General features: G+C 50.9%; 1 protein-coding gene across 8 annotated transcripts in view; it reads left to right on the top strand.

Moving 5' to 3' along the window:
• The window catches only part of TRAF7 (TNF receptor associated factor 7), a 37,916-nt gene extending 23,276 nt beyond the window's left edge, over positions 1-14,640 (top strand). For all 8 annotated transcript variants that reach the window (XM_026085713.1, XM_026085723.1, XM_026085687.1 and 5 more), the window contains 16 exons: positions 90-182; positions 1,956-1,989; positions 3,222-3,405; positions 4,145-4,279; positions 5,219-5,436; positions 6,024-6,097; positions 7,196-7,244; positions 7,767-7,894; positions 9,041-9,123; positions 9,622-9,661; positions 10,087-10,203; positions 11,388-11,510; positions 12,724-12,843; positions 13,065-13,196; positions 13,450-13,569; positions 13,821-14,640. In XM_026085713.1, the coding sequence (XP_025941498.1) occupies positions 90-182; positions 1,956-1,989; positions 3,222-3,405; positions 4,145-4,279; positions 5,219-5,436; positions 6,024-6,097; positions 7,196-7,244; positions 7,767-7,894; positions 9,041-9,123; positions 9,622-9,661; positions 10,087-10,203; positions 11,388-11,510; positions 12,724-12,843; positions 13,065-13,196; positions 13,450-13,569; positions 13,821-13,835 (1,665 nt within the window). In that variant the 3' untranslated portion in view covers positions 13,836-14,640. The remainder of the gene's footprint in view (positions 1-89; positions 183-1,955; positions 1,990-3,221; positions 3,406-4,144; positions 4,280-5,218; positions 5,437-6,023; positions 6,098-7,195; positions 7,245-7,766; positions 7,895-9,040; positions 9,124-9,621; positions 9,662-10,086; positions 10,204-11,387; positions 11,511-12,723; positions 12,844-13,064; positions 13,197-13,449; positions 13,570-13,820) is intronic.
• Positions 14,641-17,545: the final 2,905 nt, after the last annotated feature.

Raw genomic sequence — 17,545 nt, 5'->3', positions numbered from 1 at the left:
TGTGCAGAGCTGGAGGCTCTTGCATTTGTAGAGGGAGGCCCCGCACTGAATCTTGTGCTGTCTCTGTCCCTTTCTCTCCTCCTCTTCAGGAGCCACTGGTGTTTGCTGAACAACCTTCTGTGAAACTGTGCTGCCAACTGTGCTGCAGTGTGTTTAAGGATCCAGTCATCACAACCTGTGGGGTAAGGAAGTGCTTTTCTAAATCACGAGCTTGGGCTCCACGGGTGACCTATGTGACTTACAGCAAGGGCCCTGACTGTCCCCAGTGACTGTCAGCCTGAGTGAGCAAACATGAGGCAGTGTTTGACCGGGAGATCTGGGCTAGCGTGGCAGGCAGAGATGCTGACAGGGATGTGTTAGGCTTCCCTCAAGGCGGCTCGGAACCGATCTGTAGTGGAATGTGCAGGGCACTCTGCAGTTCRCCAGCAAAGACTGGAGCTTGCTCAAAACTGGGCTGCTTTTCCCAGGAGAGCGCTAATATACTGTCAGCCTCCTTATCCTGGGCTAAATCATTCTCCCTAGTGTTGCTTCAACTAGGTTTGCAACTCTCTGTTCCCTGTCCTGAAGGGCTCTGCAGAATGCTATTACCTCCTGGGAACAGCTGTCGAATTCCAGCCCAGAAACAGCAGCTCTTTGGTTGGGAAGAAAGTGTTTCCTTTAAAACAAGAATGGCTTGAAGCTTAATTTAGTTAATGCTTGGAAAGGGATTTGAGATCCTCTAGTGAAAGGCACAGAGTATTATGAATATTCTTCTATATCCCATTTGATTAGGATTTTAATAGAAACTGTATATTATTCCTGCTTCTGTGCTACATGGGAAGAAAGATGGCTCTGTGATACTGTCTCACTGATGCTTCTAAAGTGCTGCAAATTCCTAGGATGGAGCTGTAGCAACAAATGCAGAAAGCAGGATTGTTTATTGCATTGGGAGTGCTATACCCAAAGGTGTTGGAAGTTGGCGTGGTTCTTCTGCCACCATTTCAGTAACCAGCTCTTCATGGAGAGGCTGAGATTTGCTGTTAATAAGGGAAAAAAAATTCTGCTGCAGGAAACAGACTGGCTTCATTTGCAGCCCTGGCTTGGCAGCTCTGGAGAGAGCACCATGCAGCTGTGCAGGGCAGGAAAAGGCAGCATGAGCAGGGCTGCAGATAACAGCTCTGAAAGAGTGACTTGCAGCCTTTCCAGCGCTGCTGCCAAGCTCTGGCCCCATCCCTGGGGAATACAGCTGAGGAGGCTCCAGGGAATCCACAGGGCAAGTTTGGGACCAGTGAAATGCTGCAGCCTTTGTTGCTTTCTTTATGTTCCTTAGCATGTTAGATTGAAATCGCTACTTTTGCCATACATTTCTGCTGTAAGCATAGAAATAGAGAGAGGTGTTTAAAGTAGCATGATTTACAGTGCATTTAATGGGGATTACAAACCAGCTGTCCCATCCACTCACAGCAGGACATCTTCAGCTAAGTTAGAAGAGCTACACAGCAATATATGTGATGGGCTGACTGGCCAAGGAGAGGGAGAGGCCAGACTGGTACTCTTGCTCTTGAAGGCTTCACAGGGAAATGAGAGGAGTAACAAGTTTCTGCACTAAAGCGGAGACCCCATGCAGACTTCAAGGACAGGAGTATCAGAGTGTGGCAGAACATGTCCATGGCTCTGTTTTGTACCTGATCCTGAACAATGAAGACCGCTCAAAGCTTCAAAGCATGTCCTTAATATTTCTCAAGAACAGGTCCTGGGTGGGACTTTTAGCTGCCTGGGCAATGCTCTCCCCTCTAGGCTGGTTTATGTCCTGTGATGCAGACTCAAGGGCATGCCGAGTTATAAAGCAGGCAGAATAGCTGCTGAGGCCCCTGTGTCACGGGTTTTGGCATCTCCCACCTTGCCCGTGCTTTGCCACAGGGAAGTGTTTGTCTGATATCGTTGGCTGACACTGCTGTTCCTCTTTGTCTCCCCAGCACACATTTTGTAGAAGATGTGCCTTAACATCTGGTGAGTATGGAACTGTTCTTGTGTGATAYGCTCCAAAATGCTGTTTTTTTCGTGTTTCTTTGCTTTCTCTTAAAAAGAAACCTGCAGAAAGATGTCTGAAAGCCCTAAACAAGCCATATGTCTCAGGCTACCGCTGCAGTAATGAGGGCCTGGGGCATGGGTAGGTGAGAAACTCTGAGCTCTAATGGTATGCAAATACAGCTGAATCCAGAATRAAAGCTTTCTGTGGCTGCCTGTCTAGGGAACAGGGGGCCTGTGTTTGGCAGAGACCCATCAAACCCCTCCCCCCCCATGCTGTTGGTGCCAGCCCTCTGGCCACAGACTGAGTCAGTGTGAAGCAGCACGGAGAGCAGCTTTAGCTCACCCAACTCTTCCAGAAACCTCGTGGAGCCCAAGTGTCTGACTGCTGACCTGGCTGCTGGCCTGGCGTAACCAGCTCCTCTTTGGTTTGGACTCTGTGCTATGAAAATACTTTATTTGACACAAGAATCTCAAGCCTGTGCCCCTCTTGGAAAGCCATTGTTGAGCATAAAGCCAAGTAATTCATATTACCAGAGCAGCAAGCCCTGAGGAAGCTCCCTGAGCACTCAGGCAAAACAGCAGCTCTTTCTACCTCAAAATGCTTGTCTTTCACATGTGAGGGGTCCCTCTGCTTTGCATGCTGACTTCTCTGTCACTGTCTTGTGCTGCATCAGTCCCAGCCGAGGGATTTGTAGCAAAAGGCTTTTTAATTGCAATCCTGAGTTGCTCAGTTTTGCTCCTGCCCTCAAAGCTTGTGTCTTTGCTTCTAGCTTCATTGAAGCATCCCTGGCCTGCAGTGCACAGTTGGCAGTGGTGGAGCTGAGCCCAAGGCTTGGATAGGGGAACAGGTTATGGGGCATCAACTGATTTGTGGTCACTGCCTGTGAATACTCTTGCACTTCAGCAAGTACAAGGTAGTCTGAATTAGCGTGGCCCTCTTTCATTGACAATTAGCTTGAATTATCATGGATTAACATAAACTGTAGCTTGTCTACATGCCCCAACATAAACCACAGCTAGTGGCTTGCAGCTCTTGTGTGAATRTTCATGCTTTGTCTCATTGTGACCAGTTTGAGAGTTAGCCATCTTAGCCAGAAAAGGCAAAAAAAAAAAAAAAAAATCTCCGCACAGAGACTTTTTAAAAAGCTCCTGCAGTGTCTCAGCCCTTGCTGACTCTCTCTCTCCTTTTCTTTTGCTTCCCCACCTGGCAGAGAAGTGCCCCGTGGACAATGCCAAACTGACCGTAGTGGTTAACAACATTGCGGTGGCTGAGCAGATCGGGGAGCTGTTTATTCACTGCAAATATGGTTGCCGGGCTGCAGCCAGCAGCAAGCCCGCTGCCTTCGAGGTGGACCCCCGTGGATGCCCGTTTACAATTAAACTGAGTGCCAGGAAGTAAGTGGCTTGTTACCAGCAGGCAGCCTCTCCGGGAAAGGGGTTCCACTGCCAGCAATCTGCTCTCATATCTGTGCTGCCTTGTGGCTCCTGGGGACAGTGCAGCTCCCCTGGTTCTGCCAGAAGTGCTCTTCTGGGGCATGCGCAGGTGTGGGAATGAGCAGGGTGACTTGAGGGGACAATTCTTTCCACTATGTCTCAGTCTTAGCATGGGGGCAGGTGTGCTGGTCTCAGGAAAAGGATGCTGTTCTCTGCTCACAGCTTACCTGAGTGTCTCAGCATCAGGACAGGGGATACTCTGTGAAAGAAGCCACCTCACATCTGGGGTGAAACACTGTGGCCTTTGTCAAGGGACCTTGTGATTCTTTCTGTGAGAGAAGAGTTATCCTAGTTATATCCTGGTATGTGGTTTCTGAAATACTCCCTCCCCATCCTAAATGCATTTGCTCTCTTACCTGTTACCCACAGCCGTTGTCTGTTGTTCATAGCTGTCTGGAGGCTCAGCTGATCAGCTGCAGAAGTACTGTAGATGCTCCCTGCATAAATGTGGCCTATTATTACTCTCAACCTTCTGGCCAAATGAGAATTTAAAGCTGTAATTGCAACCTTAGAGCAGAAGGGTTTTGATTGCCTGACAGTCTCACAGGGTTGGTTTGTCCCTCTCCTGATGATCTGTGTCGTTTCCAATAATTTTTGCTTGCTGCTGATTTTCCCTCCTTTTGCTTTTCTCCATGCACAGAGATCATGAAAGCAGCTGTGATTACAGGCCGGTTCGCTGCCCCAATAACCCCAGCTGCCCACCTCTCCTCAAAATGAATCTGGAGGCACATCTCAAGGAGTGTGAACACATAAAATGTCCCCACTCCAAATACGGGTAAGGAGCTGGTGCTTTATAGTGGGAAAGATGCCTTGAGCTCATTTCTGGGCTGCTTTCTGGATATTATGGCTTTGGGATAGCCCCACGGGCTAAGGGCAGCTCTACCCAGTGCTGTGCACTGGCCTGAGACTGAAATCAGGTTTGCAGGGATTACAGAAGCAGCCTCTGAGCCTCTTGTTAAGAGCAGGTAGGTCATGCTGCCCAGCTGTAAAGCCTGCTGGCAACAGAGGAGGTGGGTGAGGTGTCTAGGCAGAAGAACCAGCTGGAGGAGAGTCAGACCAGTGGAAGGATGTGGCAGGAGTCACGCAAGGAAGAGGATGAGTACAAGAGTAATGCAAGCACTGTCTTTGAGCTCAGTCCTTCTTCCAGGACAAGGAAGTGCTGATCAGCCCTAGAGGGCTGATTGTCGCCCAAGCAGAGGTGCAGCCCAGTCTGGGGCTTCTCTGCATGGTGCACAGCTAAGGTGACTTGCAGGAAGACGTGCCTCAGCAGAAGTAGAGCAAGGCGTGCCCTGACAGAATAGCCTTGACTCCTTGCCATGCTGCTGGCCCAAGCCAGCACCTGTGAGGTCAGCTGCAGTTTTTCCGCTGATTTTGATGGCTCTTGGATGGGACTCCCAGTAAGCCCATGGAGTGATGTGATGTTTTGACTCTTGCCCAAGATCTGCTGCTCCTTGCAACTTCCTAGACAGATGGACAGACAGTTCAGTTTTGGGCAAGCACCCCAGCTGGAAGGCAGCTGCTTGGCCTCTGTGTTGCCCCGCAGTTACTTGCACCCAGCAGGGCAGTGAACCACAGTACCGTTGTTCCTCCTAAGAGGAGTGGAACAACTGGGGATCTGCACAGGCATCAGACCTCCCTCTCAGGAGTGAGCTGAGCATGAAGCTCTCCCAGTAAGAGCCCTGCTTCAGCCAGTGTCTGCCTCCCCTCCTTGCAGGTGTACATTCATAGGAAATCAGGACACCTATGAGACCCACTTGGAGACTTGCAAGTTCGAGGGGCTGAAGGAGTTCCTGCAGCAGACAGATGATCGCTTCCATGAGATGCAGGTGGCAATGGCCCAGAAGGACCAGGAAATTGCCTTCCTGCGCTCCATGCTGGGCAAGCTCTCAGAGAAGATCGACCAGCTGGAGAAAAACCTGGAGCTCAAATTTGGTGAGTCTGCCCCGGACGAGCCCTGTGATCAGAGCTGTAGGGACAGGGCAGCTCTTCATTAGGATAGTGCCTTTCAGGATTCATTCCATGTTTAAAACTGGTGCTGAGCAGATTTCAGGAGGTTCAGATATTCCTTGGGGAGGAATAAGCAGGGGTCCCATGGACTTGTCTGCTGCCTAGACATCATTGGACCTCATCCCTCAGTATATGACAAGTCCTAGAAATGTCAGCAGGTAGCTACTACCCTTCTCCTGTGGCTTTTTCCTGTGAAGTTCGTGTGCACAGACCCCCATAAAAATGAGTGAGTGAGAACAGCTAGCAGTGCAGACGTGTTGGAGCTAGCATGTTTTCTGGACACCTGTGCCATGCCCAGCCCCCACTTGCCTCTAAAATATGCTGGGTCTTCAGCATCCAAGTACAATTTGCTTTCAAGTAGCAAGCACCTTCCCGCTTTTACCTGCCGATAACACCATTGGGTTCTGCTCCCTCCKTGTTCAGAGGTTGGGTGTCAGCAGGTGTCCTCTGCCTGTTTCCCTGGGCTCCCTGACTGACTCTGCAGTGAATACGGGCCTGTCCATCTCTCATAGATGTGCTAGATGAGAACCAGAGCAAGCTGAGTGAGGACCTGATGGAGTTCCGCAGGGACGCCTCCATGCTGAATGTGAGTCCTGGGCCAGCTGGGAAGGGAGATGGGCCCCTGCGTTGAGCGGGGATTGCGCACAGAGTTAGCTGCTGGCTGTGCTGCTGGCCAGGTTTCTCCTCTGGCAGGGGGGAGTCTTTGGGGTTCCCCTCCTTGCTGGCTCTGTTCATCGTAGTATTGGTTTGTTCTTAGTGCAGCTGGGGTCTATGTGAAGGTTTTCTCTAGGCTGAGTTAGTGGAGCTCCATAAGGCAGCTCAGCAAGCACGTTCTGGGCACTGCATCTGGGTAGGTGTCTTAACTGGTTCAGCTGCCTTTCCTCAGCCTGTTGCTGCTCTTGGGAGCAGCAGAACCAGAACAAAGAACCTCTGTGGTAAAGAGAGAGCCCTCTGCTCCAAAACTTGGGCATTCCTGTACCCTTCRTATTAGCCCTGGACACCATGTCCTTCTCTCTGCATGTGGAGAAAGCAGGAAGATTAACTAACAAGCTGGGAGTGAGAGATGTCTCCTAATTTTGGACATTATTCTAGCACTGATGTTGGATAGATGTTCCCCTCGAGTTCAGGTGGACTGCATCCCACTAGATGTACTGATGAGAAGGAGCTAGCCCTGGCTTACCTAGGCACACTAATGAAAAGGGTCACTATGGACACAGAAGGGACTGGGCCCTGGAGGGGACTATGAAAAGACCTTCCAGTTTTTCTCCAGAAAGGTGGACTTCAAGAGCCCAAATCAGCAAGCACCCCCAAAACTGATTTGATTATTTTTAGCGGTCCTTTGAATGGCAGAGCAAGGACAATATTTTCTGAAAGGTTTTTCTGTGCCTGCCTAAATACTGAAGGGATTAGTCAGGGTATGAGATGCTGTCAGAACCCCATGCTCTCTGGAGGGAGAAGACAGTGGGATATACACACGCAGTCCTACGGCAGGAGGCCCCTCTGTCCTGGTACCTCCTATCAGAGAATAAGTTGGCTGCTAAGGGAGGGCTTTCACAGGGAATTGAGACCTGTCCAGAGGCAAGAGGGTTTTCAGCAGTGGAGGGGGACAGTGTTAAAATCATGCCCAGGAGGGCAAGCTAATCTCGATGGCTCTGCAGCTCATGCAGCTTGTTCTGTCTTCCAGGATGAACTTTCCCACATAAATGCTCGACTTAACATGGGCATCCTAGGATGTGAGTATGCACACGGTTTTCTTTTGCTTGGACTTGTTTTGGGGTGATGTCCTGGTGAGCCCTTTTAGGCTCGGTCATGGATGGGCAAAGYGCCAGTTGTCTCTGGGTGCGTCAGTGACTTGTTTATAGGATCACCACTGCTGCAGGGAGAAAATACTGGTGGGAGACATTTGGCCAGAAACGGTGGCTGAAGGGGAACTCACAGCGCTGCAGGGTTATCAGCTGCTGGGAGGAGATGTCAAGGGAAGTGGTGGGTTCTGCATCTCTGGCCTCCCTAGGTCCAGCCTCGGAGGTGCATTAGGGAGACTAGTCCTGGGACTCAAAGCAGTGGTAACTGGGTGAGCTATGAGGGTGGGACATGTGGCCAGACTGGAAGGGTCTCACGGTTCCTCCTGGCCTAAAACAATAAGAAGTGCGAGGTGGCCCTGCCAGGACAGTGCTGGGAGATCTCTCCTCTCAGAACTCACAATGTCATGGCTCAGCACCATTCTCCCACTCTTACCTGCCCTCTCATTTCCTTAGCCTACGACCCTCAGCAGATCTTCAAATGCAAGGGGACCTTTGTGGGGCACCAGGGCCCTGTGTGGTGTTTGTGCGTTTACTCCATAGGAGACTTGCTCTTCAGTGGCTCTTCAGACAAAACCATTAAGGTAAGAGCTTTGCCTCTTCCGTGTGTCTTTTGCGTTTGTAAAAGTGCTCCAGGTGGGACAGAAGCTGCATTCCAGTTTCAGGGGGTTTCATTTCCCAAAGTTTCTCCTGTAATTTTAAATGAGTTTTTGYGATTATAGTTGGGCAAAAAAGTATTTTTCAGTTTCTCTGTGAGGAAATATTATGTGATAATGATATCAAGAGACAAACAGTGGCTTTTGTGAAGCCCTGATTAGAATCTCATTCCTGCTGCTTTGTTTGTGCTTTGCTTGGTGTCTAAGGCATCCCAGCCTATTTCAGTTTCTGATTTTTTTTTTTTTATTTTCCCTTGTTTTAAAAAATCTTCTTAGAAAAAATATTTTTTCCTGATAATTTTTTTTCCATTTTATGGCATGTTTGTTTTTCTTTGTCCTGTTTTCAGTAACTCAAACTGATAGTGCTGCTTCAGTGCAACCAAAATAATAGTTCCCAATGTCATTGTGTTGGCTGCTGGTCACAGTGGTGGCTGCTGGCTGAGCTGGGGAGCCGTGCAGCCCCCAGCTGTGCTGGGACTGCTGTGACTAGCCCTGCCAGAGGTAGAGCTTTGGTTTAATTTTTTTGAGAAAGAACCAGGAGACAAATGGAAGAAGATGGACATTGTATATTTTATTGAAAGAAAACAGCTTCCTCCACTGTCCTGGCTGCTCTGGACACCCTACACCCAGCCAAGCAAGCCACATTCTCACGTTCTCTCTCTTGAGAGAGCTGTGAATGCTCCATGGGGATACACTTTGCAGTAGCAGAGGGGACTGTGGCTGAGCCATTTGAGCCCCAGGGGCAGGGTGTGAATTACTAAAGCAGGAGCCCGGGAGCTGCTTCATTGGTTCAGCCGTGTTCTGTTTCGGCCTGGGGCTATGGAAGGCAATGTTGGAGAGGGCTGCTGTGTGCTGCTCTTTAGTGTCACTTGTTAACTTCAACCTGACCCTCTGCAGTAAATTTCCTTTCCTAGACATGCTTATCTCTGCCTGGGAGACAGGAAAACAGGTGCCCAGATGACAGTCTGTTTCCTCATTTCTGTGCTTTTGTGGCTTTGCTGGCTTCCTGCTCAGGTCCCCAGCTGCTCTCCTGTGCAGGCATGTGATCCACTGCTGACTTGTGTTTCCTGTTAGGTGTGGGATACCTGTACCACATACAAGTGCCAAAAGACCTTGGAGGGTCACGATGGAATTGTACTGGCTCTCTGCATCCAAGGGTGAGTGGAGCCGGACACCTGCCCCTGCCCGAGAGAGGGGGCCACAAGAAGAGCCCTGGAGTCCCCTAAGCATGCCCTTAAAATTCCCCTCCGTAGTGCTGCATGTACCAGGATTGTACATATGTTTTGGGATGTGGGTGGAGGGGATAGGAGGCCTAGCTGCTCACAAAATCCCCGACCTCATGAACCTCTTCATGAAACTCCCATCCTGCCTTTTTGCTCTTCAAAAATTTACAAAGTGCAGCTCTCTTTGGCTTCCTGTTCTGGTTTTCCTCCCTGCTCACCTGGGGGTGCTGGGCCTGCTGCTCGAAGGGCCAGTCGGGCCTGGCCTCCCCRCGAGCCCCCAGCTCCACTCCTGGGGTTGGCGTGTTCAGCCTTGGCCCAGGGAGACCGTGGGACTGCAGCTCCTCGCCCAGCATGGAGCTTGGGAACAAGCTGAAACCCTGCGCTCCTTGCTCTCCCTCACTGACCTCCTTTTGTTTTGTGGTGACATTACAGGAACAAGCTGTACAGTGGCTCTGCTGACTGCACCATTATTGTGAGTACCCTGCGCCCCTGCTCTGCCTAGGAGTTGAGATGTGAGATTTACAGGCCAGCCCTGGCTGCTGTAGAGCAGGGACCTGCAACCTTTTTCTGTAAGGCTCTGCAGCTACTGGTGGAATAAGAATGATGTCCTGTGTGCGCCTTGTCCATTGCCTCCAGCCAAGTTACCCGTGGGCTGGATTTGGGAGTTTCCTACAGGCTAGATTTCCTACARGCTCCTGTATGGGAGTGGGTGCTCTGAGGTGGGTGGGCTGGGKAAGGGTAGCCAGTCCTAATCAGGCCAGGCCAGCGGCTCCCTACATGTGCCCTGTCCTGTTCTGTGTTTCGCTTGTGTTCCCTGCCTTCAGAAGCAAGCAGGGAGGGATCCATCACAAGGGGCCTGCTCCTGCCCCTCATGGGCTCTGTTCTCCTCCTTTGCAGGTCTGGGATATTCAAAACCTGCAGAAAGTGAACACGATCCGAGCACATGACAATCCTGTTTGCACTTTGGTCTCCTCGCACAACATGCTGTTCAGCGGCTCTCTCAAAGCCATCAAGGTAGAGCTCTGAGATGGCTCATGCTGATCTGGTTGTTGACTGATGGTACAAGCTTTCAGGAAGCAGTTCCCAGACAGGAAGAAAATGGCATTTTGGTCTGTAGGTGACCTTGTTATTACACTGTCCTGAGCTACACAGAGAAGCCAGCACTGCAGAAATTCAGCCAGTGCTCAGTGCTGAAGGCAGAGATGTTCTGAGATCTGGGTGAAAAAACTTGCTTCTTCTAAGTCTGTAAACCTGAGACAGCAAATGGAGTATGTTGGCAATTCCTGGGTTTGTGTTTCCTTGGGCTCCCGACAGACTTGCTCAGGCCATTGGGAATTGTTCCTGGGGTCCAGAATTGGCTGCAGCTTTAGGCTGCCTGTTTTGAAAGCCCCTCCAAGGGATCTTGGATCTGCATTCTTTTCCTAAAGCATGTGGAAATCAGGGAGCAGCTTTGCAAGTTGCCCTTTAAAGTCTTGGCCAGATTCCCTTGGTTCTGCTTCCAGCTTCTGGTGAGACAGCTTATGGGACTGTCCTTTTGTAAAAGGGTGCATGCTCTTTTCTTTATCTGGAGCCTGGAGTAGTTCAGCTATCTAGAGAGTGTTTGGGGACTGGAGGAGCAATGAGACAGAACTGTATAGGAAAAGGTGGGACCTTTCTTTTTTGTCATTCCCAGCCCCTTTTTGCCTGCTGAGCAGCGCAGGTCAGTAGCTCTGTTTGGAATGGGGGTATCAGACCCTTCAGGCTTTCCCCTGCGTGCTGGGGGGCTTGGCTGGGCTTTCCAGGAGCCGTGGGAATGGAGCCCTGCTCTACGCTGGAAGTGGGAGCGTCAGAGCAGTTCTTTGCTGTGCAGATTTGGTTTAGGTTTTCAAGCCCGTGGCTCTGCTAAGGAAGGGTCTCTGCAGGTGGCGATGCAGGCTCCAAGCTAGCTCTCCCGGGCGCTCTGGGAACATGCTTATTCAGCACAGTTATTGTGTGTTTTATCTGCAAGCCAGTGGGTTCAGCTGATTCCCATGGGGCAGGAGAGTCAGCGCAAGGTTCCACTTAGTGAGCTTTTGTGCTAGCTCTGTGCAGAGGTGGGCAGCGGCCTGGCCCCACGGAGCTGGCCTGTTGTCTGGCCTGTTCTGCACCATCACTGCCCAGTCCCACTGAGACTCTCCTCTGTGTGCGCACACACATGTGTCTGCTTGTGCTTTCCACAGGTCTGGGATATCGTGGGTACTGARCTCAAGCTGAAAAAGGAACTGACAGGTCTCAATCACTGGGTGCGAGCGCTGGTGGCTTCTCAAAACTATCTCTACAGCGGATCTTACCAAACAATCAAGGTGGGACCCTCAGACTGGTGGCAATTGTAAGCCATCGGCTCTCCCTGTGCCTGTAAAGGTCTCTATCCTGCAGCATGGTTTGGTTGTGCAGGACAAAAGGCAGCTGCTAGGATTTGAGAGCACTGCTGTAGTGTTGCTGACACACTAGATTTTACTGAGGCGACTGCATCTTTGCAGGCTCGAAGGCTGGGCTTTGGCTGGTCCTTGTGAGTGCGGCTGCTGGGGGATGCTAGCTAAGATAAACACGGCCTCACAGCCATGGCGCCTCTCGCGCTGCCTCTGCAGCTGCCGCAGCATTATCTGCACTGACAGTCCTGCTGATAAGAGGAGAAGGTCACTGTCTGGCTGCAGCGTTACCATAAATCTGTGTGTGGTTTCCGAAATGCTCTCATCTGTGCTGGCTCAGGCTTTGATGAATAGTTCACCTCTCAGCATCTGGGTGACACTGGAGAATCTGAAGCTTCCCTTCTCAGTGTTAACAAATCCCTAYTAATTTGTCTGCATCCGTTTCCAGTGCTATCAAGGCCTGGTTTGTGTGTGCACATGTGTGTATAGTCACACAAGGCATGYAATCTCCACAACTTTTTCAGCCTGGATGTTTAAAGTTGGGCAGCTAAATAAGACAGCAGGACTTTGCTAGTCAGTCCTGAACATTCCCAGCTAGACAGATTTGTCCTTAAAGATGTCAGCTGGGCACACATGGAGCCAAACTAACTCCCTACATGACTGGAGAATAGCTTCTTAGCTCTGAAATTATATCTCCAAGGCTTCTGGAGGGAAGCCTTCTACACCTTCAGTTTCTCCTGCCTGAAAGAACCTGTGCTCCTTCTTACAATTCCTTTCCCTTCACTCTGCAGCTCTCCCAAGAAAGAGATTATTGTATTTGATCCAGCTTTTGGCACCAACACATGCTGATGTGCCAGAGAGCAGTCTGCAGCCATTACTTACCCAGGCTGCCCCCTCACTGATAGGGTCTGGCACCAGCTTCATAGACTTGTCACTTTTGCAGATCTTGGTTGAAAGATTGGTTTGTTGGTAGCAGAAGTTACTGATTCCCTACCCACAGGCAGAAAAAGGTTTCACTGCTCAATGAGGACAACCCAGGAGGCTCTGCTCTCTTTTAGTCTCRGCGTTAACGTAACAAGGGAGCTCCCTCCTGGAGAGGGGTCCCTGCATGGGTCTCATCCTGCCTTTGCTCTGGTGGCTCTTTCAGATCTGGGACATCCGGAACTTGGAGTGTGTCCACGTGCTGCAGACATCAGGAGGCAGTGTGTACTCCATCGCTGTGACAAACCACCACATTGTGTGTGGCACCTATGAGAACCTCATCCATGTAAGGGCTGTGGGGTCTGATGCACTTGTTGGCCTGGGGCTGGGGGAGAGGGTCRAGGAGGTGGGGAGGCTTGGCCCTGCCAGTCCTCTTTGTGGTACACCCAGAGCATGGGTGTGCAGCACACGTCCCGGAGATGTGGGTCAAGGTGGACACACCTCTCAGAGGAGAAGTTGGTGGCCTGCAGCTCGGTGCAATCTCTGAGCCTTGCTGTCCACCCTCAGGTCTGGGATATAGAGACAAAGGAACAAGTCCGCACGCTGACTGGTCATGTGGGTACGGTCTATGCCCTCGCTGTCATTTCCACGCCGGATCAAACCAAAGTCTTCAGTGCATCGTATGACCGGTCTCTCAGGGTACGTGTCCGGGGACGCACCCAGCCAGGTCTGTGCCCTTGGCATTGTTAGGAGAACGTGTGGCCCAGAGGGAGCGGGATGATGGGGAATCCTTATCCGTGCATGCCACGTGGCCTTGCATACAATTAGTGTCACCTGGATTGAACCCGGTGGCACTCAGCATCCTCCTCCTCACCTGGTGCTCAGGTTTGTGCCAGAGCCCTGTGCCTCTCACTTAGCGTGGTGCTTGCTCACGCCTCCTCTGTGCCCGTAGGTGTGGAGCATGGACAACATGATCTGTACTCAGACTCTGCTGCGACACCAGGGTAGTGTCACTGCCCTCGCAGTCTCCAGGGGCCGCCTCTTCTCCGGCGCCGTGGACAGCACTGTAAAGGTTGGTTTTCCCAGGCTTCTCCTTGATGGTTCGGTCTCTTCCAATCCTGGAACTAGGGTGTTAAATGAGTTAGGAGCTGGGTTTGAGCAAACATCATGGGCATGGTTCTCAATGGGCGGAAGGTTTAACTCCTAACAGAAGGTGTTGTGGATGCTGAAAGCCCACAGGGAATCTGCACAGCTGATGAAGAGAAGCCCACAGGGCTGCTCAGTACGTCTCTGCCATGGGTTCCTGTTGTCTCTCCTCCACAGGTCTGGACGTGCTAGTGAGAGCGCCACGCTAGTCCTGCACACTGAAAGACCAAAAACTCCTCCCCTCCGTTGGCCTGCTGGGTGACTAACACCACTATGAAATAACTGCTGCAGCTCCTGCCCGCACGACCACTGCCTGCTGCCTCCCGTTGGCCAGTCTCCCCACCCGCAGGGACCCCGGCTGGCAGCTCCCAGGACGGCTTTGGCCTGYGGATCCCAAGATGTCCCTCAGATCTGCCATATTTAATTGAAACTGTAGAGGAAGCTGGTCTGATGCTGGGCCTTCCTCTCCACCGTGTCCCTTCCTCTCTACAAGTGGGGAGCATCCTCTGGAGCGAGGGGCTGGCTGCGAAGCYGGGTCTCCAGTCCACGTGCAGCCCCGTGCAGTGCTGGTGCGAAAGCAGCGCGGTCCTCGGCCAGCGGCGGGACTGAATGGTTCAGCTTGCCGCAGGCAGGAGCCGGCCTGTCGAGGGGGACGAGCGCTGGGATGCTGGTCCCTTTGTAAATGGTAGAACTGTTAGGCCTTGCCCTGGGTTGGGTCCCCAACCCCTTTCTGTCTCTAGTATTTAATTTTACTGCCAAGATGTCAGGCTGATCCATCTGGGAAGAGGTGTTTTCTTGAGTAGCCAGGTACGATTTTTACGCCACAGCTAGTTCTCAAATCGAGTAACACAAGTCCATTGTTCACCACCCTGTAATAATGGTCTCCACATTAAAGAGAAAAAGCCTCCGTTGCATTTTTACTCACATTTTCTACTGTTTTTAAGATTGTAATATAGATTTGATTATTTCTTCATTGACAATAAAAGTGGAAAGAGTTGTTCCCGGCCAGCGTGAGTTATTGCGGGCCCTGTGGCAGGCCCTCGGTGGGAGCTGGCTGCCAGCACCCGTCCTGCCGCAGTCACCTGCTCTCCAGCCCYGGGCCCTTCCACCCCGGAGCTGCTGCCAAGAGCAGCGCTTAGCTCCTCCTTGCCAGGCCCTGGAGGGATGGCAGTGGCAGCAGCTGTGAAAAATGAGGCTGGTGGTTGCCTGCATGCTTTTTAATTTCAGTGATTTACCTCCTCCTGTAATAAGACAGCAGGGTAGCATTGATGTCTTTCTCATCGATACACTATGAAACAACTGCCGCAGTGACCTGACGTGTCCCCGGGCGCGCAGCTGGGCAAGCCGGCCCCCGAGAGGCAACGTTCATCTCTGCTCCTGCCGCCGAGAGACCCAGCCAGCCGGGAGAGGGCCGGAGCACCGCRTCCCCCGGGCCCCGACCACAGCCGAACCGCGCGGCGTGGCGAGAGGCGAAGCGGACCCGGCACCGAGGTGGGCTCCAGTGGGCACAGCAGCTTCCCCGCAGCCCGAGCYGGCGGGGCCGGGCAGCGGCACCCCAGGGCAGTGATGCTCCGCAYCCCGGCACGGCCCGGTCCCACGCCGCCCGCCAGCCCCCGGCATGCGGAGGGGGCCGGTGTGCACGACGGCCGGCACTTCTGAGGTTTTGGTCACAAACAGCGGTGGCAGCCCGGCGGGGTTTTATTTTTTTTTTTATTTTTCTTTAAATATTTGTTGCCAGACTTCGTATAGGAGCAAACTTCTTCACAGCACCACGAGCCATCTACTATTCAGAATAGGAAGAATAAGACGAGTAGAGGTGAAATCTAAGCACAGAAGAGCAGGGAAAAGCACCAAGATGCATAGCTTGACAGATGGGATACAATACAGAGTCCATAACTTAATCATAAAAAATATATATGTATATATCCATCATGTAGAACTTTATGGATTTTTTTTTTTTTAAAGATACATATTTTTTTTCTTTTGAACAGATATTTTCAGGCGGGTGATTTTTTTTTTTTTTTTTTTTTTTTTTTTTTTTTTTTTTTTTTTTTTTTGTTATTTTTAAAGTCTTTTTTGTTTTTTTTAAAGAAATTTCAAAGTTGTGCCAAACACATCTGGATCAGCGAACACAACGGAAGAGAGAGAGAGAGAGAGAGAGAGAGAGAGAGAGAGAGAGACCAGTCTGTACATCTCGAGAAAAGAAAAGTACACCAACACTGTGTCTTGAAACCACAAGCAAGAAGATGCATTCATCAGAACTCAAGCGACTGAACCAGACTCCAACTCCTGTTTATACATGACTATACAGCCGTGCGGCCCCGAGACCACCCCGGCGCACAGGCGCACACGCACGCGGGCGCACACACACACACACACGGACACGCGCACACACGCACACACACACACACGCACAAAACAAATGCCAGGAAAAAAGAAATCAAAACCTGAAGACACTCCAAAATAAATGAAACACCTTCAGTATAAGAGTTAACAAAAACCTCCATAAAACAAGGCACATCCTTTGTGTTCTTAACTGTGTAAAAATAAAGAAGTTACACTGAATTCGAACAGAAAAATCCAAACAGAACTGTTTGCACGTACCTTCCAACAAGATAAAAGGTATATATTTGTGCTACTCTTAGAATGAGTTTGCCACAAGACACACAGCTTAGTATAATCTAATAGTTTTTCTCAAGCTAAAATCCAGTTTCTCTTGATTTTTTTTTAAACTGCTTTATATATAATTGCTAATATTTTTAAATCTTTTAAATATATATTTGTTAAAGTTTATTCTTTTTATTATTTTGGGAGTGGGGGAAATCTGTTTTATATCTTTTTTTTTTTTTTTTTTTTTTTCCTTCCCCTCCAATAAATTAATACTTCTGTATAGCTTATTACTGTCCTCTCCCCGCCAGGGCGGGGGTTTTTTTTTTTTTTTTTTCCTTCCCCTCCAATAAATTAATACTTCTGTATAGCTTATTACTGTCCTCTCCCCGCCAGGGCGGGGGCAGCGAGCGGCCGCGGGCAGTGGTGGGCGCTGGGCCGCAGCCGCTGCCCTTGCCTGCCCCGTGCCCCAGAAACAGGACTTTCGCTGCCGATTTGCAACCAAAACAACCAAAAAACACCCGCCCCGTCCCCAGAGCGGAGACGCTAAGCGAGCCAGTGCTGATGCCGGGACAGGGCCGGGCGCGCCACAGCGGGTGCCGTGCTGCCGAGCGGCCTCGCACCCACCACGCTGGCGCCAGCAACAGCAAACGAAAGAAAAACAACAAAAAAAAAAAAAAAAAAAAAAAGGAAAAGGAAAAGAGAAAGTAAAAGAAAAAGGAAAGAAAAAGAAAAAGAAAAAGAAAAAGAAAAAGAAAAAGAAAAAGAAAAAGAAAAAGAAAAAAAAAAAAAAAAAAAGGAAAAGGAAAAGAGATAAAGAAACCAAAGTCCATTTGCGCAGCCGGCCTCGCCACCAGCCCAGTTCCGCACGGCCGGCAGCCCGCGGCCAGGAGGGAGCAGGGCCGAGTTGTGCTACATCGGGGCCACCTGGCCGCCCCGGCCCCAGCGCTGAGCCGGGACGGGACAGGACGGCAACGCCGGGACAGGACGGCAACGCCGGGACAGGACGGCAACGCCGGGATGGCTCGGCCCGCGGTCCGCGTGGCAGGTAGGTAGAGATGAAAAGAAAACCCAGACCCCCCCCCACCCCAAAACCCGGCGAGGGAGGGAGGCGTTTCGGTCTGGATCGTGTTGCTTTGTTTCTTCTGCTGCTTTTTTGTTTGTTTTTTTTGCTTCTGCAAAGTGGAGTCCTGCCGGAGGCTTGGCGCGGCGGCGGCGGCGCGCGGGCGCCGAGCCCGTGAGCACAATCCTGAGGTATCTTCTTCTTTGTGCAAACCCCGAGGGATGGGAGGTGC

Source organism: Apteryx rowi, unplaced genomic scaffold, assembly GCF_003343035.1.
Source record: "Apteryx rowi isolate R43461 unplaced genomic scaffold, aptRow1 scaffold_119, whole genome shotgun sequence".
In the NCBI taxonomy this organism is placed as follows: Eukaryota; Metazoa; Chordata; class Aves; order Apterygiformes; family Apterygidae; genus Apteryx; species Apteryx rowi.
Note: the sequence above shows the minus strand (reverse complement) of the source record. Positions and strands in the feature narration are given on the sequence as shown.